The sequence below is a fragment of the Etheostoma cragini genome, chromosome 21 (genome assembly GCF_013103735.1).
Source record: "Etheostoma cragini isolate CJK2018 chromosome 21, CSU_Ecrag_1.0, whole genome shotgun sequence".
Classification (NCBI taxonomy): Eukaryota; Metazoa; Chordata; class Actinopteri; order Perciformes; family Percidae; genus Etheostoma; species Etheostoma cragini.
Genome location: NC_048427.1, coordinates 3956820 through 3982448, shown reverse-complemented (window position 1 = coordinate 3982448; position 25629 = coordinate 3956820). Strand labels below are relative to the sequence as shown.

General features: G+C 40.8%; 1 protein-coding gene across 1 annotated transcript in view; it reads left to right on the top strand.

Moving 5' to 3' along the window:
• Window positions 1–21363: 21363 nt before the first annotated feature.
• The window catches only part of si:ch211-216b21.2 (heparan sulfate glucosamine 3-O-sulfotransferase 3A1), a 30333-nt gene continuing 26067 nt past the window's right edge, over window positions 21364–25629 (top strand). Inside the window, exon 1 of the mRNA XM_034860808.1 lies at window positions 21364–22277. Within this exon, the coding sequence (XP_034716699.1) occupies window positions 21712–22277 (566 nt within the window). The 5' untranslated portion in view covers window positions 21364–21711. The remainder of the gene's footprint in view (window positions 22278–25629) is intronic.

Sequence of the window (25629 nt, the reverse complement as noted above, 5' to 3'; positions counted from 1 at the left end):
TTAAATGATAATTAACTAAAGATTAATTAACTATCAATTTACCATCTATAAATGATGGTTATTATAAAGTGTTACCGATCTTTTAGAAAGGACAAAAACAGTGTCCAGTGTTGTTTATCACTATGAATTATGGCAGAGTAAACTTTGTAATCCTACGGGTTTAGCAGCTTCGCATTTACATTAATCCCATGTTATACTAACAAAGAACGTGTTCTCCTAAACCTCCACAGGCCCAAACTAAGCAAGGATTAGAACAGAGAAAGAGGGGGATTTTAACGCTGGTAATACATGGCTTAGAATATTTTAAGTTGTGTACTCGATGCTTAACACCCCATTTAGGTGCTAAGTGTAATATACAGTAACTACTTCATGGCACAGCCAATTTCAAAGCCGCTTCATTGACGTTCTGCAACTGGCTTGCCCTTCATCCCAGACGGCATCCGTCGTTCAGGTCGTTCCCTTTTCTCACTCAGGTCCAAAACATCTCCCATGGGTCCTCTACATTTCCTTTAACAAAACACACTTCAAACTAAATTCCCTTTCCAGAAAGCCATTGAGCATGAGCATATGGCCCTAAGCAGATTGGTTTAGCCCATTTGGTATCTACTTTGAAATCTTCTCTTTTAACACACATTTTTAGAACTTGCTAACATCTAAGCAATTCTGCTACTTCTCCCACTCTCTGCACACGCAGCCATATTAAAAGATGATTAGGGAGCGGGGGAGAAAGTGTGTGTCTGTGAGTGGTTTTGAGAGAACATATAGTGAAAGCAGCATGTGTGAGGAGCCCTGGGAAGCCCCTAATACTCCCTGCTCTTCACCACATCAAGCCCCTTACGACCCCCATACAGTAAGTTCCTTTTTGTTTTTTACAGCGTCTGTGGACCCACCACCATGTCTACTTGCCCTAGAGATTTAATTTCACATAGCAATCAGTAGTTTTTAGTGCCACCAAAGGCAAAAACTGCAGATTTTTTATCCATAATGACAGCAGTGAGAGGGACCACCCGTTGATGAGTCACTACCTCTATTTACTGCATGGAGGTCCCTCCGCCACTGGGCAGGTACAGCTGGAGAGGGCATCAACGGGCATGTTAGGCGAATGTTGTATAGTCGCTGTAATTTTTATTACTATGAGCCAATACAACCGCGCTTTGAGGCATTTATTGCTGTTCATTTGCACTTATTTTTTAGGTTTTTACCAAATTAAACCCACTAACTCTTCTTTGTGCTCCCAGAGTTGGCTTGGCCACGTCTGACCACGCGTCTACTCAGCCATTGGAATATTTTTAACTATGGAGCCAACTTAATTAGTTTGAATCACAAGGCGTTTATTTGCTGCCCATCCATATTGCTCAGGCAGAGATTGGAAGGAAAGCCTTCATACTTTCTGCTCCAGCCACATGGAATTCTTTGCAGGAAGAGAGTAAATGAGGAAACTAGTAACTCAGGGCCAGATCGGAGACTATTATGAATTGTATGACAAATGGCTCCAGCTCTTGTACGTTTTAGTGCTGCATTGTCTGTTTTTGTATTGATCTGTTTGAAACTTTGCCATATTTGACAGGTCGTCCTTGCAAAAGAGAATAAAGAGAATTAGAATTACATGGCTAACCCTCCTGTTGTTTGTGGTTTACAAAACCTTTCTATATCAGAATTATGACAAAGGAAAGAAAAAAACAATGTTAGAAAAAGTCACAAAACCATCCATCAAAAACATCGCCAAAGGTGAAAAAAACTTGTATAAAAAAAGTGACCGAAAAAAGCAACAAAAAACTTGACAATGACTTTGAAAAGTGACAAAAATGCAATTAAAAAAACACCCAAAAAGTGAAAAAAATGTTAGAAATAAAACTGTCAAAAAATGTTGAAAAATGTGTAGAAAAAGACCAACAAAATGATGAAACATAAAGTTGCATGGTCGACGGGACGACAACACAAGGGTCAAATTAAGGTCATATAAAAAATAATGACACAAGAGTCAATAGCCACGCCATTCTGTAAGAGTTTATTTAGACCCAGCTGCTGCATTAGCCTCAATGACCTGCTGTTTTCATTTCTTCTAATCCAATTTTAAAAATGTCAAGCTCACATATCGAACAAGTGCTTCATAGTAGACTGTTGGGTTATTCATCAAGGGCTGCAGGAAAGGGAAGTGTGCAGATAAAAAGCAGCTCAATACAATATTTACTACAGTAACTGTTGTTATCACAATCCGCAACAATGATGCAACCTTTAGAAATCCTCAGTGCAAATGTTTCTGGTCATCTTCTGCAAAAAGTTACACAGCTGCAATGGAGTTAATCACAGACTGAGAAAACATCAAAAGTCAAGCCTTCATTGTTAATGGTCACACTCTCACTCTCACAGGTGGGATTCCTCTCCACCTAAAGTTTACTTTGTGGAAATATTCTGGAGGCCACAGCTGAGAAAACACATCAAACGTGAGAAAAACAGTGTCTTACGGGTGCTTGACAGCCCTGGATTTGCAAAGCACACAAAATATCCTTTGACTGGCTTATTATATGTATTCAACAGGATAGATTTTTGAAATCACTCTGCTTTGATGGACATCCATCATTTTATAAAAAAGTGACCTTATTTTGACTTCACATTCATATCGGTCTCTTTCAGCGGAGACAAAGCAGCACATTGTTGAGACACCGGTGTATCCATTCAGTGCCTCTTGCCTTTTGACCCTGCTTGTATTATCCACTCCACTCCCTCTCTGTCTAATCCAAAGTGTGGCCTGAGGAAGACTGTCAGCCCGGGCTAATGTTAAATAAGGCACTGCAGCTATAGCTAAGAGCTGCATGACACAATGACCATGTAAAATTGAACTTTGGCAGGGGATTCCTTTCTTAACACGCACACCAGTGAGACACATCATTTAGTATTGAGATAACTTTCATAAGGAGTACCAAAAGCCGTGATGAATGGCAGACCATATGTGCTCATTCTATTTAGCTAATTGCCAATTCCAGTTTCTTCCTCTGCTGTTTTGGCCCAAAACAAAGCAATAACATAGATACCGTGGACTTTTCAAGGCTGCGTCGTTAATTCGTCAAATCTCTTGGCAGTTATTTGGCAAAGGGAGTTAAGTTGGAGTCTTGATAAGTCTCATAGGTCTTTCTGTAACGCCTCCAACTTTACAGCAGGAGTTCCATGAAGTTAATAAAGGAGCTAGGAGCCTTCATGTAAAGCGGTTGTGTGGATGAACAACGTCTCACCACAGTATAATGGTGCCTTTGTGATGCAGTGGCAGTAATATGGAACTGCATCGGTCGGATGTGTCTGCTGGGGCCAAATTAGCTTTGTCATCCAGTCTTTGGAAGGTGCTTGCTACATCTATCACACACATCTATCACGCCAAAAATACTGTTTGCATATGGGTGTTTCAGTATGAGCATATTAACATGGCTTTCATTTTGTGTGTGTGTGTGTGTGTGTGTGTGTGTGTGTGTGTGTGTGTGTGCGTGTGCGTGTGCGTGTGCGTGTGCGTGTGCGTGTGCGTGTGCGTGTGCGTGTGCGTGTGTTTTCTTTCTGCAGAAAGAGATCTACTTGTGGAATGAGCAGTATCACTTTCGTTTATTCAGCTCATCTAAAACCACACCAAGAATTCCCCCGATGGCTTCCCTGTCTGGCTGAGCTTTCCAATCAGACCTCTGTGCAAACAGTTTACAAATGTGTTTAGCAAGTATCTCACTTTGCCAGACGATGTTTAACGATGAGTCAGAAGAGGAGTTAATCAGCAGAAAGAGAAAGTCTGATTTCTCGCTACTACATTGAATCTAGTTTTCTTTTGAATGTATTTTATAGAATAGTAAATAAGCAGAGAATTCGTGGATTCAATTTTTTCATTCACATGATCTCTTATTCATATCACAACACGTCACAGCGAACACAGACAGTTATTGATAAGTCATTAACACACATTTCTCCAGTAAAGCTGACAGGCTGTCGCAACCTGTTGTCTTTGTAATGAAAAATGACAGTCGCACACATCCCTTTGATTGATAAGCGTATGCAATTACTGTCTGGGCCATAGAGCGGCATGAAAAACAGCTCTGCCGCATCTCCCGTCTGCTACTCTTGTGTGACATTTTAATCTACTGGCAGATTAATGGGACACTGGTAGAGAGGAGAATATTCCAGTATTGATTTTTTTCTGATGAATCAAATGCCTCCGTTTTAGTGACAGGTTTACCATATATCTAGTCGGGTCTGCAAGGCTTGTGTGTGTGTGTGTGTGTGTGTGTGTGTGTGTGTGTGTGTGTGTGTGTGTGTGTGTGTGTGTGAGAGAGAGATTTATATTAAAGAAGGGAGACAGTAGCTACAGTGTGAATGAATGATTGTATGAGTGAGTTTGTGAGTGAGTGTGTGTGTGTGTGTGTGTGTGTGTGTGTGTGTGTGTGTGTGTGTGTGTGTGTGTGTTGGCATTCCTCACTAAGATAGGACACCCACTGCGGCGTCTCTGCTCTGTAAACAGACTCATCAGACTTCTCCTGCTCTCTGCTTTTTTCTATAAAAGTGGTTGTGCTCACATATTTCTTGTTGGCTCAAGGGAGTCCTAAACATTGTCAGAGGTGCCCACTGAGAAAAAAATAAAATAAAGAATAAAGAAGTGTTCCTTGGCCCCACTGATTTACTACTTGACTTTAATTGGGTTGTAAAATCAAATCCAGAGTTGTTTCAGGAATGCCAAAAAGTTATTCCCCAGCTTGTTTACAGGAGGAGTCTAACAGTCAAGGACACAGAGCAATAGTGAGTGAGAGAAAGTAAGATAGTAGGAGAGGAGGAGGTAACCTGATAGTGGGAAAGTAGGGGAGATAAAATGCTTGTTAAAAGAGAGTGAGCAGGCAAAAGAATGGAGACAGATGGAGAAAAAGGGAAAGGAGTGAAGGAAGTTAAACCAAGTTTGGCTCATCATTTATAGCCCTGGTCTGCGCTGCTTCATTCTGATTAAAACCGCCTGTGATTTATTTCCAGCTGATGTGCCTCGCGATGAAACAAGCAGCAGCTCTGATGTGTGAGACAGAGAAAGCGAAGGCCCACACACAAACCAGGATAGCCACATGCAGCCACTGTACAAACCCAGCTGCAGGATACATACACATGTAGCAAAACAGACTTGCAGTCGACTACAAGATCTGATGTTGAACTTGGAATTAACAGCCTTAACTGAAGAGGGTTTGCAACCCAAACGTTGTGGGCCTTTAACACATCCACAAACACAAACAGTGCATATTTTCCTCTTGCGTAGTGAAAATAAATGATCATTGTGAGGCAGAGTTTTCCAGCGGCACTCACTTACTCACAGCACTGCTCGCGGTTGGATGGGCCAAAGGAAGCTGAAGGGATTTGAGGATTTTATCAGCAACAAGGGGCTAATTTGCACAGGATTAAGAAAACACACAGTGCAAAGTCTCTTAGCGACACAAGCGGAGTGCGGGCATTGGAGACCAAGATATGGGGTGGACATGGAGACAAACGTGCACTTAAAGTCTTAAAGTGAAGTAACTTAAAGCAGCTTTTGCTTACATTAATTATGGGTGACTATGGTAACGGAGACACTCACAGAGGCCGGAGAGAATTTTTGCCTGATTTCTGTTAACATGGAGAAATAGATTAAGGTAAATATTTGCATCTAATCCACAAATCATTAAAACGTCATTAGACAACAATACAATATTGAGAATCAATGGGATAGCCATTGTTTATCAGGAATAGTAGCTCCAGTGAAACAAAGCACAGACATTTTTATTTTCTAATGCTCCTGCTGAACTCCTGAACTCTCATTATCCTTTTCCACTCCAAGTCCAAAATATCATTTTTCCCTCTGATCATTTACATACATACCACACTGTCATTATTTCTATTAGGATTATGAGACCCCTGCCTCACATCCATTCCAAAAAGCACTTAGGGGGTAATTAGGTGTAAAGCTTTGCAGAAATAAATGCCTTATAAGGAGTGATACCCATTTGACTTCTCAGTAGTACATATGGTTGCATATTACTGTGGTTTTCTCCCCACCCTTTCCTATCACTTTGTGTCAGTCTCCATTTCTCCGTTGCGTCTTACCCTTCCCTCGTTATTACTCAGTCAATGAGAAAGAACAATGCATTTCATTGCGTATGCTGATTTAACCTGCCTCCTGTGACTCCTTGGGTTTTAATACCCCCTCTCCAATGTATACAGGCTCTGAGATATGAGAGGGGAGAAGGAGGACCAGGAGACAGGATGACTGATTGAGACAGAGACACAGAAACGGAGGAAAATAGCAAGAGAGAGCAAGACAAATGGTCACTAGAAGTTTGCAGATGTTCTCTGAGGGTGAGAAAGACTCTCTGTGTTAAATACGACTGAAAGTCTATGTCACGCCCATCTGAGATGTCTTCTAATCAGCCTTTTTAGCTAGATGGAGGGTAAAATACCCTAATCTACTCTACACCAATAATCCTTACACTATTCAACATGCTTGGAGAATAGCAGTACACAAGCTAAATAAAGGACAACAACCTCCCTTTGCTGTAAAAGTAAAAGTAGGCCAGCTATAAGTCCTAATGTCTCCATACTTATAGTGGGAGAAGAAGAAAAAACACCAGCGACAGCCTGAGCTGACATTGAGGCTCAATGATGTGCGACAAAATAGTTTACATTAGAAACATGGTGTTTCATTTAGCCTGATAAGCTCAGTTCAGAGGTCTTTGCGTGGGGCTCAGCCTCCCTTTGCTGTCAGTACAAAGCCAAACTCGGAGGAGGAGGAGAGGGGGACAGGAGGGGAAGAGAAAAAGGATAAGACAGCCTCTAATTAGCTATGCAAATCCCATGCACTGGCGGATTGAGTTTTGAAATGAAATTGGTCCTTTGGATCTTCTCAGCTTCTTTTTTTTAATCTCTGCCAATGTGACCAATTTGGCGGGGGGGGGGGGGCTTGAAATGGTGAAGAGAGAGGATGGAGAGGTTTCTCATTAGAATCAGTGCTTCCCAGTCTGACTATAAGACCCTTGTGAGCAGTTTAACAAACACTTGATGAACTCCAACATATACCACCCCCCTCCCAGACACACACTTTACGCAACATGCGCCTAGACACGGGGCTGTCAGGGAACGGAGGTTTCATCAGTTTTCTGTCCATTACTTCTCAGTGTTCCCATGGGGCTCCTAACCAGAGGTCTGAAACTGTTGCTGCTAGCATCTGCAGAAAAACACAAAGACGTGGAGGTGTGTGGGGTCTGTTGAAACAGTCCAAGCAAATACTAGAGTATGTGTGTGATAGATATAACATTTGATATTAAAGTTAATGCTGCATGCTATTAATACACAGTTTTTTTTACAATGCTAGACTGCTCATTTCGCTAAAAATGCTAAAACTCAAGCCTCAAAATAATTTTTGAGCTGACCGAAGCATATTCTCAATTATTTTACAACACAATACATAATTCCATTATGCAGGCTGTACCCATAACTTCAAGTTCACAGTCAAAACTGCCAAGAAGTCATTAACCTCAAACAGCATGGCTGAAATCCTAGCAGTGGCTGTGGTGAGTTTTTAGGGTCCTCAAGGGCCAGGGGTTAGAATTAAGCCATGTAACAAGCCAGAATGTGGCTGTACATTAATAAAAAACTGGCCAACTCAATTTTCTCCCCTTACGTCTAATCCTTAATATTTCTGTCTAAGAAACAAGCCTCACTTTGTAATAAAAAAAACTTTAATCCCGTTGGTTTTGAAAGGGCACTTTGTTGCCCTCTCATAAAAGCTTGAATGTAATTGGACCAGTGCGTGTCCTAACCCCAGCAGATCAAAGGTTAGCAAAGCAAGTACTCATTTAGCATGACAGGAATTAGTTGGCTCAACGCACCGGTTTGGCACAGAATATGTGTCTGGATCAGAGTTATGTCCTAATACCTGACTTGTTATTAGGTACCAGAGAGGAGAGGAGAGGAGAGGAGAGGAGAGGAGAGGAGAGGAGAGGAGAGGAGAGGAGAGGAGAGGAGTTTCAGGTTGTCATTGATGAGTTAGAGCTGTGCATGACACAAGGCAGCCCCAGTGGAAAGCCTTCAGGTCTGTTTAGGGAGAGCTGACAGCTCTACAAGTCGCCATATTGCAGCATTTGGAGATGTTCCATCTGTCTGCACCACGCACACTCATGCAAGTAATAAAGATTGATTTAAGTGTAATATAAACTGTTATATCGTGAGGGCACAATGTAAACACAAGCTAAAAGAAAATATAACCACAGTGTACACAGCATAGCTCAATCATAACACACAAATGTGCACTAAAACACATCCTTTGCCTTCACAGTTGTCCATCCCCCCCACATGCTTGTTTTACACCATGTGATGTAAGAAAGGGCCTCCGATTCTGTTAGGTATAACTACACAGTTCTAATGTTGGCAGTTTGTGCTCCACATAGTTATAATGCTTTGGTATTAACTTATAACATTAGTTTTTTAACCAAACATGCGGTGTATGAGAATGTGGAGCATGTTAATCAAATGATAATTGCATTTCATGACAACCTGGGTCTCATTTTCAAAGTTTGGGTCAATGTTTCTCTTAGTAATAATGCAATTTTATTCAACAAGATAATTGCTGAGATTTGAGAACACAGCAACATTGCTAAAAAGAAGCCCAGTGGGGCAAGAAACATTAGCAATTAGAAGATCTGTCTAAACTGTGCTTTCTGACCAATGAGATTTGTTACTTTGATGTGATGCATGTGAGAATAAAACCCAATTTGTAATAAACTAGAATTATCCTTTAAACTGTTACAGGCCAGCACACCCTATCCCCCAACCCCTTTTAAATGTATTTATTTTATGCAGAAGTCAGAAAGGTACATGTTTAATTCCTTGCATTATAAAGGACATGGACGAATCTACATTCCACACTATAATGAGAGCAAGTCTATTTTACCACTGCTTAAACAAGACTAAGTGTCTACAGCCAGGCTAGCAGTTTTATGAGGCTGTCCTTGAATGCTTACATGCTCACAATGACAATATTAATTGGATAGTTTGGATATTTTTAAGAAGGGTTTTATGAGCTACTTCTCCATAGTCAGTGTATTACCTACAGAAGATGGTGTTTGGCACGACCCCAGTTAGGAGAAGCAGACAATTATCACCTAAAAAAATTAAATATCTGTTAATGTGTACGTTATATTTAGAATATTTTGCCTGGTTCTATTTTCCATCAGACAGCCCTTTACAACGAGGGACTGAAGCTGTTACAGTAGATCCATCTGCCACTTGTTCAAGCCACCAGACTGCTTTGATAAAAACTGTAATTTCACCTCGCAGAACACGGAGTTTCTCTACTCCTGCCTCGATCTGTGAGTTAGCTTGTGTTATTTTGTGACTTTGGTAAATCCGATCTAACCCTGTCAACCACCTAAGTCATACAAATTAAGAAAAGGCTAATTTAACAAAAATAGACTCAGCTTTGGACCAACATGTAGTAGTCCATTTATCATAACAAAGAAATTCCACAACTTCTGTCCGTGAGGCAGAATATTTTGTGTTGCTGTCTCTGTTGCAACTTAGGTTAATGAGTTGTCTAAACAAGTTATGATCAAAGCTGAACACATTTCGTTAGTGGCACAATTTCAAACTGCAAAATTCAGTCAGCATGGATTTATGAAAATAATGTGTGCTACAGCATCTTCAAAAGCAGCAAAGTAAACAATACAAATGGTACATCCTCAAAAAAGAATACAGCATGAAGGAATGAGTTGTTATAGTGCATCAGCAGCACGGTTATAAGTTATTTTTACAGCACGAAGGTGATACACGACCATCATTCCGTCCCAAAAAAGTACCCTGCTCAGTAAGTATACGGGAGCCCACAATTTCAAAGGCAAGACAGTAAATCAGCTGTCAAGACTGAGACAGCTGAGGATGTTTGTGTGAGTGTGTGTGTGTGTGTGTGTGTGTGTGTGTCTGTGTGTGTGTGTGTGTGTGTGCATTTATGTACTGTACACGTACAGTATGCTCATGTGCAATGGTTTATATTTGCACGTGTGTGAACCTGTATTCGTCTGTGTGAGCGTTCCAGGCTCGGACTGGGTGTGGCGTCTAAAGGCCTGCAGATGAGACAGGGATTCATCCTGTCTGACTGCAGCTTATCACTGGCTGGTCCCTAATGAGATACCAGCAACCCTGCATTTAAAATGTGGTGGACAGAAAACACATGCATAGACAGAAGAATGAATAATCAATTATTTGTCTAGACGAGTTCAACGTCTCTCCATAACATTGTTTAAGTGATGATTGTCTTAGAGTTCCCTTGTTCATTTGTAGCCTTTAAAGCTGCACTGAGTAAAAACACCTAAATAGGCAGGCATTTTGGCATTTTTATTCTCTTCTTTACAGCCTTTATTGCTTCAGACTTCTTGCATCAGGAATAAGCTGAGATCTATCACGTTGGCATTAGTCCAAGCTCACTCATTACAAAGGGAGTTAACCGGACTACAACTGTCTGGAGTCCAATGAGCCATGTCCTCCCACTGATCTTTCTAATGCCACAAATGCCCAAACCACAGTGACAATAAGCGACAGTCTACATTCAGAGGATCATCCCCATTAGCCCTCACTCTGCCTGTATCCATCTCCACATTCCTCCATAGGCCGGGTTTCAAGGGGTGATAGGCTATGCTACATGTGACGCATTTTGTGCCAGCGGGTAAACAGTGGCTACCAAATATGTTATTAGCACCCTCTGCAACAGGATCCAATAGGGATCCAAATAAAGAATAAAGGTTGCAGCGTGTGTGTTTCAGCTTTTGGAACACTGACGTTGACGGGCATTCTTTCCAAAGACGAGGGGACTAAAGGGACAATGCCAACTTCAGTGAGATCCCAGCTTATTCAAAAAGGCCCTTAAGAGTGAAGAACCTGTGTGTGTGTGTGGGTGTGTGTTTGGCAAGCTGATGTTGTTCCAGCCCATCTGGAGCCGCCATAGGCAAGTCTGTTGACCTCTGTCGTGAAATGGGTGGCGGCCTGCAACTGTGACGCAACCACAGCAGACATTGCTTTTGATTGACAAGGAGGAATGGAAGCATTGACATGAAAAACTTGACTTTGGACCTCACTTTCTGGGTCTTTATGCAATGAATAAATACATAAATAGTTCAGTAGATTTTAAATCTGACACATTTCAGAGGTAGTTTGAGAGTTATTTCAGTTTTGCTGTGACATAATCTGTTTAGGTGAATGTAAAAATTATAATACGTCAACCTTTGGGGTAATTAATGAACACAGCTGACAAATCAGACAGCCTTGCCTCCCTCTAAAATTGCTATGCCCATCCATCGCCGCCGTTAATCATGGCTAACAAACACTAAGCTGTCCCAAATGCACCGGGCATGTAAGACGCCTATGAAAAAGCCTCATCCAAACAGACTCTGACACAAACTCTAGGATTTCCCAGGTGTTTGGGAGGCATGACATCACATGAGGACACAATGAGGACTTTGAGAGGTGCCGGTGAGAACAGCCTGCAAAACAAGCTCAGCACCATACATCAACAAAAAGGCCCCTTCTAAATAATATGGAAAGTGGAGATGAGAGCCAAAGCAGTTCAGAAGCAGCTGAATCCAGTTAACGCCTGGAAAATATTATAGAAACATTTGAAGAAGGGGGTACACACACCAATGTCTGACGATTTGAAGGTGTGTGTGTGTGTGTGTGTGTGTGTGTGTGTGTGTGTGTGTGTGTGTGTGTGTGTGTGAGATGACAGCTGAGGGGGGTACACATAGTCAGAGAAACAACATTCTTTCAAACAGCGTGACTCTGTGTAGACATGGACTCCTAGCTTGTCTATTTTTTTATTCTGGGCCTCTGGAAAACAACTGGGTGTTTGTGTGCGAGCCCTAAGCTGTCAGCTTTACCTTATTAAAATGTCATTGACTCTTAAACTGCATATTTATGCAGTGTTAACCGGCGCCTGATGGCAGAGCTCGCATATAGTTTCGTTCTGGCTGGCAGGCTGAGTCAGACGGACTGTGTCACCCAGAGATAAGCTTTATTATACAATGTGTGCACAAGGCCTGTTTGATTGATGCTTCTCCATTATTATTATGTTCTGGCAAGGTAATATATTCCAGGCTTCCATAAAAGACCAGTTCTAAATTAGTTGTGTCAAATTGTGGCGGCAGAAGTGTTGGCCCTATCTCTCCTATCTGTACATCGAAATGAGGTTGTGCTGACATTGTGGTGGGGAGGGGCAGAGGCGATGTTCAGTGCAGTTGCAGCAGCAGGAAGCTCAGCAACCCTAGATTTCTTTCCCATTAAATGATAGCTTTTCTCCGCCTTTGTGTAAAATCGAGTTTCACACAGTTCTAGGCTATCAATTAAAAAGGGCAGGGAAAGTAATCTTGGAAGAGAAATACCTAAAAAAAATATATTATTCATTTCACTGATTGTTTTTGGGTGCTACATCTCTAAATCATCCCAAAAAGAAGCATGTCTCATGCATCTGCATTCCCCATCCTCATTACGGATGGAGGGGAGTTAACGCAACCTTGGCCAGACTTTCATTTTATTACTGACATCCTACGAGCGATAAAAGTTATATGAAAGCTTGCGTTACAACAGCCCCCCCTCTTTGGCAGCTCATCAGAGTGAGAAGGGATCTCCTCTTTTTTGGTCAGACTTGTGGCTTTGTGGTAAGGTGTGTGTCTGGAATGTGACAATCTGACCTGGGTGAAAATTGGAAGACACCCACCCACACATACATACACATTTGTGCTGAGTCTAGCCTGTGTGGGTAAAGAGAGCAATACATTCAGGGTGTGGAGGGGAACACCCCTGGGGAACATCCACATAACGGTTAGCCCAGATGTTGTTCTTTTTCTAGTGTCAGAGCAGTCAGATCTGTCTGGGCTCTGCAATCAATGTGTGTGGGTGTCTCCGTGTGTATGACTTTGTATAAATATGTCTGTGTGTGCCAGTTTCCCAGCATATGTGGCTATGTATGTGTGTGTGCATTATTTGTCTGCATCCTTACTGGTGTTGATGGATCTCAGTTAATGTTCTGCAGCACAGGGACTCTCATCCCTTAAAAGCTTTAGCAGTTTCACCCAGTGGAGGGTCCACACCTGACTTCAGCGAGGCCCAAAGTAGTCACAATTCAAAGGTTTATGGATTTGATGACTTTACTTACTCTGCAGTGATTAACTTTCAGTGACAATTAGACACAACTCCACAGTTGAAGGCTGTGCTAGAACAACCTAAAAGAGGTTCAAATACAGCATAAATATATAGCTCGATTGATGCGTGCATTTAAAGTTTGCACACATTGGCAGATGTCTTCAAACATTAAGAGCAATAACAATCACCTGTTTTAACCTGGCTGCTGTCTTTTTTGTTGTTTCTTTGTTACAAGCAACTTGTTGTTGCATAGAGTATGGCAGCGTCTGTTCACGTGCGCTTCCCTTATATGGGATAAATGGTGGATTTTAATGGATTTTAATTGGGGCTGTGAAGATACAGAAACCCAGGATTGGGTTCATATCACAATTTTCGACCCTTGATTCTAAACAAACCTTGATTCTTTTTTTTTTATTTTATGTGTGTGTCTGTGTGTGTGTGTGTGTGTTGGTGTTTTCAGCCAGAAGGCATTGTATTGTCATTTATTACATGCCACTTTACAACACACAACAGAGACCTTATTTATTGATATTGAATGATTTCAATATTGATTAATCCAACACCAAAGATTCTTTTGTACCTTAAACTAATGTTTCCAAAATTGTCCACTATTATTACAGCCCCAGCCCTGGGGCACATCCACAGTCAGCCTGGGGACAGCTAGCAGCAGTCGGCCCGGGGGACAGCTAGCAGCCAGCCCGGTCAGCACTTAACACCGGTGCTAAGGAAGCTAACGGTACAGACCCAGACACTCAGAACAGCGGCCATCCATAACATTACACTATTGTTAGCATTACCAGTGGGTGGGACCTCAAAGTCACAAGCCCTTTTAGTACCTCTCAGCGTGTGAGATAAGTTGCATCATGTGTTCTGTGGCTCTGGAGGAGCTTTGTCAAGTCTGAAAAAATAATAATGTCAACAGGCTTATGTTAGCTTCGGTTTGGAGAACAATAATCAATCTGACTTCAATGGAAGGAATCTCTGTCTGCATGTCTGTCCTTCAAGAACCGTTCATCCAATCCCCTTTACGCTTGGGGGGTGTATTGGTGAGGACCCACGGAAGCTCTTGAGATGGGATAAAACCTGGGACTAAAAGTCAGGCTATCTCTCTACAATTGTTTTGATTTTGACAACTCATTTTTTAATCCCTCTGTTGTGAGCCTCCCATTATAATAATAATATCTCCATAGAGTATCCTCATTAACAAAGATTTATTGTTTACAAAAAATCTCTTGAATGAGGGGTTATATGGAAAAGATCATTCTTATAAGCACGGAATCTAAATGTAGGAGACTTTTTTTGGTTAAATTGTGTGTGGTGGTATTTTCTTAACACACAATGGATATATGTAATATCTGTCTTTGAAGATCTTTTTGGGGTCTGTATGTGTAAGTATGCAAATGTACTGTAAATATATATTTTTGGGGAATTTTGAAATCTGCACACATCTGCAGAACTGTGAATGACAATGCTGCCTTCAGTGACTTCCTGAGTCTCTTGTTCAAACAGGCAACTGCAGTTTGAGCTAGCTAATTAAAATAATGTTTCTAACTTTTAGCATAAAAACTTGTTTTTAGATTAATCAGTACTCCTGATGCACTTCTTCTTAAAAGGGAGCATTTATAGAGTGTTCATATCAAACAAAACTAAAGGTCTGATATGTTAGGAGCTCCTTTAAGCTGTAGTATTTTAATAGTGCGCTGTCAATATTTTTCAAGCCAAAACAGTAATTTTAAGGAAGAGGTTAGAAAAAGACACACAGTGGCAGCCGCATGCAAACACAACCTTGTCACAGTTTTTTTATTATGTGCCCCTGCTAAGAAGTTATCACCCACGCTTCATTTCCTATTAACGAGTCATCCAAGGCAGAAATTTAATTAGACTTTCTTCTGACATGTCTGAAAAATAAGTCCGTAAATGGCAGAGGGCTCCGATTATTTCAAGAGGCACCACCCGGCCAGATGCTGACATTAACAAATAGTATTCATTACAGATTTTCCATGTGACCAGGCAAGATTCTCTCCGATGTAAATATTGTCATGGCGGGGCAAGAGGTAAGCGCCTCATCTACGCATGAAGGATGAAAAGAAAGTAGCCTCATCGGCAGTAAGAGAAGGTAAGCTTATTAAGAAAAATCACCATAGAACATCATTTCTTACTCATCAGCCCTATTCAGTGATGGGATTTAAAATGTAAATACTTACTACTAGTCTCCCTTAATGTATTTAATCATATCTTCTGTGGCATTAGGATGAAAAAGTTGCCTTCAAGTTATTGTTTTAATCATTAGGATAAGACTAGATATTAGACTTTGTTGCCTGTTGCATGCAGTTATAAGGACTGCTAACAGATTGCCCAGTGTAATAGTCGCCCTCATGCTTCTCAGGACGTCTGGTGACAACATCAGATGTAACATGATCCCTTTAAGCTTCATCCCAAATGTACTTACTGGTACGCTCTCATTGACATCATTCCAGTTCTCGTGACCTCTTTGACGGGAAGGGATCAATCTCAGGAGTTTGTAGAGTGTGTGGTTTCTAGCCTGGTTGCACCTGAGAACAAAATAAAAAGAAATCTTAAATCTGACAGCCATTAAAGGTTAGAGTTAATATCACGGCACACCTCAATGACAGTCCGGTAAAAGATGGAATGTCTGTGGGGTAAAATGTAAGGTGATCAATCTCTTTCCCGTCACTTCAACCATCCATTTGTCATTAGCTATGGAGCCCTCTCCAGAGGTTAGGCAATATCCGCCATTTCCAGCACCACAGTCTTGTCTATCACGGCATCTCTGCTCATATACCCTTTAGGGAGTTCATTAATGGGAAGGAGACTGGGCTAGGATCTCTAAAAACAGCCTCTCTCCATACATCAGGCTGCACACCGTCACAAATCCTGACTCTGACAGCAGATGCCCCCATCATCCTCTGCTCCACTTTCACTGAGAATTATTTTAACTATGCACAATAATCACACAAACTAAGGGGCCATGTTTGTCTTGGATGACTCGCCGACGCTCACATGTCCATCAATTTATAGAAGCCAGAGCTGAGTTACGCCTCGGTGTGGGCTGAAGACCACACAGAGCTCAATTTCAGATGGACATTTTCAGGTGTCATGCCTGGAATTGATATTGCTTTCAAAGTAAACAAATGAGAAGAATAACGTAGTATTGCTGGTGCAAAGTCACACTGAAAAGTGACTTGAAACCACAACATCACATATTCAGAGATATAGCTTATATCTTTTTCATTTTAGTTATTTGACATGAGTCCTGGTCAATTGCCAAAATAAATGGCAAAATAATGTGCTGCACTACATCAGGCCGTAGGTATTCAGCAGAACACAAACACCACAGAAAACGTCATACCATTATTGCATCCAGGCTGAAAAACACCTGATTCAACAAATGATTGCTTTAATTGATTCTGCTTGGGCTCCATCATTGCATTACAACAGCAAACAGCGTGAAGACATCCTGGCCAGATTGCAGGCCCTAACCCTCAATCCCACACTATTTCAGGCTCTGTTAGCAACATGGTTAATTTGAATTCACAGTTGGAGGATCAATGCTTTGTGATTACTCTGCTCTGTGGTGGCTAAAACAACCCACACCCTAGCTGTCTTCTTTGGAGGTATGAGCAGATACTTATCTGCAGGAAATGGCAGATCAGTCTTTCACATATTGCTTTTTAATGAACACAGCACGTGGCCATCCAATGGGGCTCAAATCCTCATATGTGACGCGTCATCTGCGCTGGTCATTTGAACGCCAATATCAATCCGATATCATTCAACACCGTCACCACAGTTTGGCCTTGTCCCGGGCACCAAGCAGGGTTAAAAGGTCAACATGGTGTGCAATTGTTTCTGGACCGTGTGGCTCTTTGTGTAGTGAAGCTGTGATCTCTTCCTGCAGCCTGGCTACAGAGGGCTATCCTGAGGGCTCTGAAACAGGACAGTATGACAATGTTGTATAAACAGTGTCATAGGCCCCCAACTGTGCAATATGTCATTTCCTATTCATCTGTATCATATTCATCTATATATCTGTATTTGTATCTTCCCGCCTGTATATAAAACAAGTTTTTATATATTTGAATTTGTATATCAAGCTGGTGAGCTCACCCAGGTGAACTTCACCCAGGCGCCTAATGTGTATTTGTTTTGTTGCATTAGGCTGCTGAGACAAGTGAATGCAATCTATCTTATCTTATCTTATCAATCAATCCATCAATCAGACTTTATTTTGTTGTAGCACTTTTCATACATAAAAATATTACACAATGTGCTTCGTACAATCCCCCCCGCACACCGAAATACACGTATAACATAACGCTCCCCCCAGGGAGACCTGAGTGATTGGGTCCTGAACACAATTGTCTGCCAAAGTTTTTGTTATTTTATTATTATTCAAACTGTTTGCCTTTGCTCTTCTGGTGTGTGTGGGGGGGATGATGACAGTTGTTGGTGTTGTTTGCTCAGTAGCAAGGTCACTGCCTACACAAACTCTCCATAAATCATACCTCAGGAGGATTGTTCTCTGAACTTTAACTTTGATTGTTTCTTATTCAGTCGTGAATGTTTAATGTTACTTAGAAACCAACTTCTCAGGGGCAGTATTGAATATTCATCTTATGTTAAATTAATACAGATTTCTTTTGCATGCTGGTATGTCCCATGCGTAGCATTTGAAGTTTTTTTTCATACTTAAGCTTGACACTATTTTCCTAGCGTCAGTTGCATTTGAAGATTAATTAGAAAATTGTTTATGATGCAACATAGCCGGCCTTATGTGCCATTACTTTTTTTTGTACCCACACTAGCTTGTTTTTAAACCTGATTATCGGCCTATGGAGATGGACAGCCACACAAGCTTCCAACCGGAACAGCGCCCCCCCCTCCCGCCCCGCATGCCTCACTCATAATCAGCTGCATCCTGCTGCCTCTTGGAGGAAGGAATGTGACACAAAATGACACACACCACACACAAGCTGCTGTGGGATTCATTTCAGATACAACAGCACACGCTTTGGCATCACACATACTGCACAAGGAGGTTGTTTAATCTTGAATGTTTCCCCTCCATACATGCATAAATATAATGAAGCTTTTGTTTTGACGCATAACCGATTGGCTCAGATTTTGTTAGATAATTAAAAAATGATATGACAAGGTAATAGCTTTCCTTTGAAAATAGTATACCATGTATATAAACTAAATCTAACACCCTCTTATTTAAAAAAGACCCGAAAAAGCAATTATGTACCATGTCATCCTCATCTGCTTGTGGCAAACATCCACAAACGCAAATCTTGAGATAAAGCATTGATGAATGGAGTGTAATTGGTTGTGTGCTTAATTCAAATTGGTTGTATGTTGACATTTTGAGACTATTTAGAGAAACAGCCCACTTCAGATGAGCATTAATCTGATTAAGAGCACAATTTATTTGGGTTTCCGTGCTCAATAGAAACCCTTCCTGTTCAGCGCACAGCCTGCCAATAAAGCAGAAGAACCTAACCTCGATGAATGGCCAACAGCTGTGTATATAGAATGAGTACATTTCCTCTCGTAGTGAAAAAACTCAAAAGTTTTTCACTAAAACCATGAGTCATGGTCACACACACATATGCACAAGTACAGTGTTTTGTAGCTTGCTTCTCTAATATCATTAACAGGTTGAGTACAAAGAAAGGATCTTCATCTGATCTATTCCTGTTTAAATAATATTTTGAACTCTCTTATACACATCTCGGTGGTAAGTATTGTACTGTTTATGTTTAGTTTTTTTAAAGTTCATACTAACATAATTAAGCTCTTAAGTGGGCAATGCCATTTCAATTTTACTCAAAATATGATGGTTTTAAGAGATGAACTTCTGGAGCCAAAAAGCTGCCCGGCTTGTGTGGAAATTTGTGACGCTGATCTTAGTTCATGCACGGAACAGATCGTAAATTATATTTATACAATTTCCACATGTAAATCTTATTTTTACTAGCTGCATCTGTTTCTAACCATGTTTGCCCTCTGGATTTTGATATCCAGCATACATTTTAGCAACTTATTAAATGGACATGCCATTAAAGCAGGCTGGTTGTCAAAAGCTAAAGATGAATAGTGTACCAAAAAATATTGTATATGCCACAGATTTCAGGTCGAGAAAGCTAAAGCCATCATTTTGTCAGTAAAGATGTCTCCTCCGAACTGACAGCTCCCAAACCTCTGTTCATAAAGTCTCGAGATTATGTGCATGAATGAGACACAGTCCAACTACTTGGCCTGCTCAGCAATGGAAACAGTTCCTGCATGAGTATATTCTCGCTGTTGATGGTGCATTTGAGAGAGCAAAAACACAAGTCTAGGTATGGTTTATACATTTAAATGAAACAACAATCAGATACACAAAATTCAGCCGTTCCTACTTTTGTTTCGCCTTGGCACTTGTTTTCTTTCCCATGGCATGCCCTGAGAATCTATTCAATATGCAAAGTTAATGCAAGATAATATTCAAAAGGATAATAAACAGTTTGTGTTTGTACTCCCTTTAAACTTAAAACCCCAGACTCTGCATCCAAGATTCCAAAAAGGCTGCGTCAGTGTAACCATAGTGCTGCAATTTGGATAAACGGCAAAGATGAAAGCCGAATTACGTTTTTACATGCCTTCTAGACTGCTTGCACATTTTTCTAAAAGCACAAATGTCTGGGTGTGTAATTACACACTAAATGCTGTTTTTTTTCGAAGGAAGTATGTGTCGCTGCACAAACATTAAAACCGGCTGAAAATGGGTACGTTGCACAAAGCACGTCCCAGATTTAGAGTACCTACTCAGACGCCACTGATGACAACAGTGCTATTAGACTAATCAATGGTCTTTAGCAGCAAATGCAATATGTCTATGATTTTCTCTTCTCAGATGATTTCATTTAAATCCTTCTGAGAGGCCTCTGGGGGTACAATCAGTCGTGGAAAGTAACTAAGTACATTTACACAAGTACTCTACATAAGTTCACTTTTGAAGTATTTGCACTCAAGCTTTTCCATTTTTGCTGCTTCATACTTCCACTACAATACATTTCTGAGGGAAATATTCTATTTATTCTACTTTATTTCACAACTACAGTTACTTTGCAGATATTTTGAGTTTATTTAAAAAAGAGGATAATTTGATGAAATATGAGACATTGCGTACAGATTAAACTACACAACCAACAGAAGTTAAAATAGCAAAAAATAGCATTCATAGTAATAGCAAGGTTTTTCTATTTAAGTATATTTTGCTAATAATACCTCTACTTTTTAAGTAACACTTTAATGTTGGACTTTTATTTATCAAAGAATAGTTTTATACTGCAATGAAGCACTCATTGAAGCACTGCCTGAACTGAAGCACTGACTGAAGCACTGCCTGCACATTCTCATGGTAATACCCCAAAAGGCAGGAGCAGATGTGAAACATTTGGTTCTGTTCTTGTTCACTTGTAAAGAAATAATGTGCCCCGTTATCATTATTTCACTTTTTGTGTTCTTCTGCGTGTCATAAAAAGAGTTCATGGAAGAGGGCATCTTCTTTGGTGGCCTGACTTTTGTTAGATTTACAAAAATGATCCCTCAAGGGATTTGAGGATCGGAGGAATGATTAATTTTGTCATCTCAAAACAAGCTGACAGTGGGAAAAAAATCGATGCACTTAACAATCATATCTATAAAATTACCACAGCATATATTTGTGCGTGTGTGTGTGTGTGTGTGTGTGTGTGTCTGTGTATTTTTATAATGCCTTAGCATGTATAAGGTTTAGCATCCTGAAGTATATTTGTCTCTATGCTTTTACTGCAGGCACAAGTCTTGATTTAAAAAAGAGATGTTCATCTCAAATATACAATTTGAATAAAGGTTTGAATAAATAAAATAAATGCATTGAAATGTTTATATTTGTCTGCATTTTGCAAGTTTGCTAATGTGTTTGGGTCACGTCTCTTTGTTCATTATTGTGTGTATATTTAGTGTGTCTATGCAGCATTTTTTCCACTTCACAACTTAATTTTGTAGGAAAATTCCCTCAAAATTGCCTGAAATGTTCTCTGCACCCTTGTCTCCGCCCACCTGGAATATCATTGGCTCCTGGTCTGCTTCACTCTTCACCTCATTGGCCATTAAGGTGCCAGTCAGGCAACCTGACATGCGAAACAAGTTTACAACTCTATACACGTGCGGGTGGTACATCAGGGCTTGTGGTGGTATCCTACACAGAGCAAGGAAAGAAGAGAGTTTGTTACCTGAGTGCATACGACGTACAGCCTGCACTGTCTGGAAGCACCTTATGGTTGCTGTTCGCTGTCATTTTGGGCGTATTCTTTCTCACCTGTGTGCAGCAGGTATCATTTGGCTTTTTTGTATCTTCTTTTTTTTTGGAGGAGACAGAGGTGTTATCTACAGCAGCACACTGTGGATGAAGACTCACTCCTCGTTTTTTCATGGAAAGAAGACTCTATGATGGGTGCCTAGCATGGCTGTGGCTCCTGAACCGACCACCCAGGGACCGGTATGGCTTTTAGCCGCATCAGTAAACTGGACCCCCCGTCCCGAGGCATCTTCAGGAAAGCGGCGGTCATGCTGTGCTCCCTCCTCACCTCTTTCTTCCTCCTGCACTGCCTCGCCGACCGCTGCAGCACCACCTCGCCCTCACCGGTCAAAGCGGTCTCCAGCCGGGCTACGGGGCTGTTCCAGGACTTGAGGTCGCTGAGGACTAAAAGACTTGCGTACGAATGGACCGCCGGGTCGGAGCTGATGGGCTACGGGGCTGCCAGGCGCTCCTCGCGGGTCCTAGCGGATGGGCGCGCGAGGCAGGTTTTGGAGCTGCCCGAGGAGTCTTTCATCTTGCCGCCTCCGGATATAGTCGCTTCCAGGAAAGTATCGCCGAGGTTCGCAGGTAAACTCAGCCCGCTCGGGGAGGGGAGCAAGAAGCTGCCCCAGGCTCTCATCATCGGGGTGAAGAAAGGAGGGACCCGGGCTCTGCTGGAGTTTCTCCGCGTTCATCCAGACATCAGAGCCGTGGGAGCGGAGCCGCACTTCTTCGACCGCAACTATGAGAACGGACTGGAGTGGTACAGGTGAATATTTCATAAACCGGTTATGTTCGGAGAAAAAAGAAAGAAAATGTGAACGCTTTTTAGACCGACATTAATATTTAGCATACATAAATATTCTATCAAACTGAGGTAAGTTACTGGGGAGATATTATAATTGCTTATAATAAATGCCCCTCTTGTAATCTAGGCTTAAATTCTGTAGACTAAATTGTTATTAGTCATTAAATTGCCATGATGTTAGATTGTGTTTATCCAACTTTTTATTTAGCCTACTACATCACTGATAACGTTTAGTCCCAACAACAAAGAAATCTTTATTTAACATCTCAACTTTTGTAAAAGTGGTCCATAGTTGCTGCTGGGTGAAGCACTTTGGACTGCCTGTTGATTTATTACGCTACATTAGGCCTGCTTTCATTAGATGTTATCGGGCTGCTCATTTTGTGCACATTTTAGGGTTGACTGCCTTTAAGTTGTTTTGGTCAGGACTATAGTGGAATCACGGTTTGCAGCTTGATTAGGCTGGGAAATGAGACGAGGATAAATCTTAAGCATTTCAAATTTTAACAAGTTGCAATTTACATTTACATTTCTGTTGTAGCATTATTTTCTTATATAACTTTATAAAACTATATTTGCTTGGAGAACTTCAAACAAGTTTCTGCTCTTCCAACTTAAAACAACTTTTCTCTCAACACTTTAACTGAATTCATTATTAACACATTAAAATGGCTGTTTTTGTAAACAGACTTTTTCAATCTATACTTATTTCAGACAATTTTACTTTCTTTACTCATGCATTTTCTTTAACCCATTTGTTCAATTAAACTCAGACCTCAATTATATTTCTTTTTACAGTTAATAATTTAATTATGTGTAATTGCATGAACAGAAAGTCCTAATGGAGCTTCCCTGAATAGTAAAACAGGATTTTCATTTCTAAAAAGCAGGACTTAATGCTTAGATGTGCCGACTATTAAGAAGTGCAAACCCCTCAACAAGTTCAAATGTATTCTTGAAATGTATAAATTACAACCTCATACATTACAAAGTGAATTGTGTTGAAATCTTAACTTAGTACATCAAACATTTTGTATCGTGTGCGTGTGTATTTTTAACAAACTTTGAAGATGAAAAGCACAAGTTTACGGTTTTGTCGGTCCTCTAGTCCAAAGAGGCCGTTTCCATCGGAGTTTGCTTTTATAGCATCAGTTTCAGTCTCGCCTGACAAAAGGGAAACTTTAGAGAAACTCTGATCCCACATAAACACACATTGACTCTCCTTCAGTGTCTCCGTCTCCGTATGGAGGAGTGTATGCTGCGTTTTACTCGCTCAAGTCAAATGTGTGATTGATTTCATCTGTCACTGCGAGTGTGTGTGAGTGATTGTTGTGTGTTCACATTTCCACAGGCCTGTGGGGAATAATGGCTCTCCCTCTCAGTGGTTCTCTGTCTAATGGGGCATTGCCGACATTGCAGCTCTGTTATTAAGAAGGATTAGGGCCATAATGAAAGGTTACCTGAGTGTCTCAGGAGGTATAATTCACCTTTTGATTGAGTTAACACCACACACAGCACCCTCTAAAAGCCTGGAGACAAAACTTTTTACTCTCCCTCACTGACAACTCCCTCCAGTCCCTTCTTGCTTGCCCCCTCTCCTCCCCCAAACACTCTGGCTCTCTCCCATCTCCCACTCACACACCTCCCTCTTTGTGCTTCTCTGAGAGTGAACATTCTCTTTTCGCCATCACTCTTTCACACCCTTCTGTTTACCTATTCATCCATTGTGGGGTTTTATATCCATGAGGGTCCCATCTATCCCGAGGAGTTGCCAAGATTCTCTGGAATTTGGACCGTGCCTCCAAGGACAGACCTTAGTGCCGGTTCCCCTTAATGGCGTCCATTTAAAACAGAAGGACCCTTGAATTAAAAAGAGGAATAAATAACTGTTACAACAGCAAGGCCCCCTCTACAGGAGTTCATCTTGTCAGCTCTCCCCGACAACGTCTGAGAGTCTTCCTGTTCATAGCTTTTGTGTTTCTGTGGAAGCTTTTGATTGAGTCGCATTCATTTGAGGTTGTTGGCCTGAGGTCATAAAGAGGTGTTTTTGCATACTTCAAAAGTGCTTTGTCGAAAACAGGATATCGGGATGATTGCATCGCTGAATTTACCAGGCCCCTTCGGATCAATCTCGGGGCCTCTGGGACACAGTAACTGTACCGATGGTTTTAAGATTTCATGGCTGCACGACATTTTGAAAATCCTCAGACGTAACACTTTGAAAGTGTTGTGGTTGAAGAAAAACTCCCAAATGCTAAGAAGTGGCCTCCAGTACATGTTGAATACTCAAAAATACCTCCCTTTAAAATGAAAGAATAAAAAAAAAAAAAGAAATCTGTTGGTGCAAAACAAGCCCAGATCCTCTGTGACTAATCACTGTGTCCAATTTGCTTGAATTATGCGATTCCTTTCATTAGCAGCAGTGAATACTTAAAACCAACGGCTTCCGTCTCAGGAGACTCTTTGTTTATTGTCAAGGCCGATATGTGTCCTCAGCATGAATCACTCGTCTCTGTCCCTATGGGACTGAATTATACAACAAGTAGATCCAACCAGGCAATCTGATTGGTCAACCAGACATTTAGAACGTGTTCAAATCAGCGTGATGTTACACCGTGCTTGTCACTAAAAATCCAACATTCCAACATTCCAATGTCCGCATTCCAGAGTTGAATCCAAAACTGTTCATGAAACATTTTTCTAGTCTTGAAAATAAATCACAAAACACGTTGGAACACACAGAAGCTCTCACACTTAGTTGTATTCACACTTAGTTGTATAAAGTGATTCATCAAATGATATGAGCTTTATTTATATATATAATATATATATAGTATATTTATTGTTATTACACAACGATCTGGAGTTATAAGCTTTGTCGGTGAGTTAATGACACATTGCTATGTTAAAAATAGCCTGCATGTAAAGTTCACGGTGATCATTAGTAGCTAAGGATCTATTGATGGAAAAAAAAAATATGTCACAAAAATCTGAGTTACAACAAGAGCTGGCAAAGCGGCTTTGTGTTCGTTTGTGCGGTATTTAGTCAATTTGGGAATTCCCACAATCAACACAAAGCTGAAGTTGACTTAGTTGACGTTAGCTGGCTGACTAGCTAAACAAGGACCAGTGATCATCTCCGTGGCTTGAAGTTTGCGTAAGTGTAGTGGTTAAATCTGTCCATGGAACATTTATTTTTTTAACAAATATTTTAGTCTCAAAACGATTGAGCTAGCAAAAGCAGTTTTGTTTCATATGTATGTGTGTGTGTATATATATATATATATATATATATATATATATATATATATAT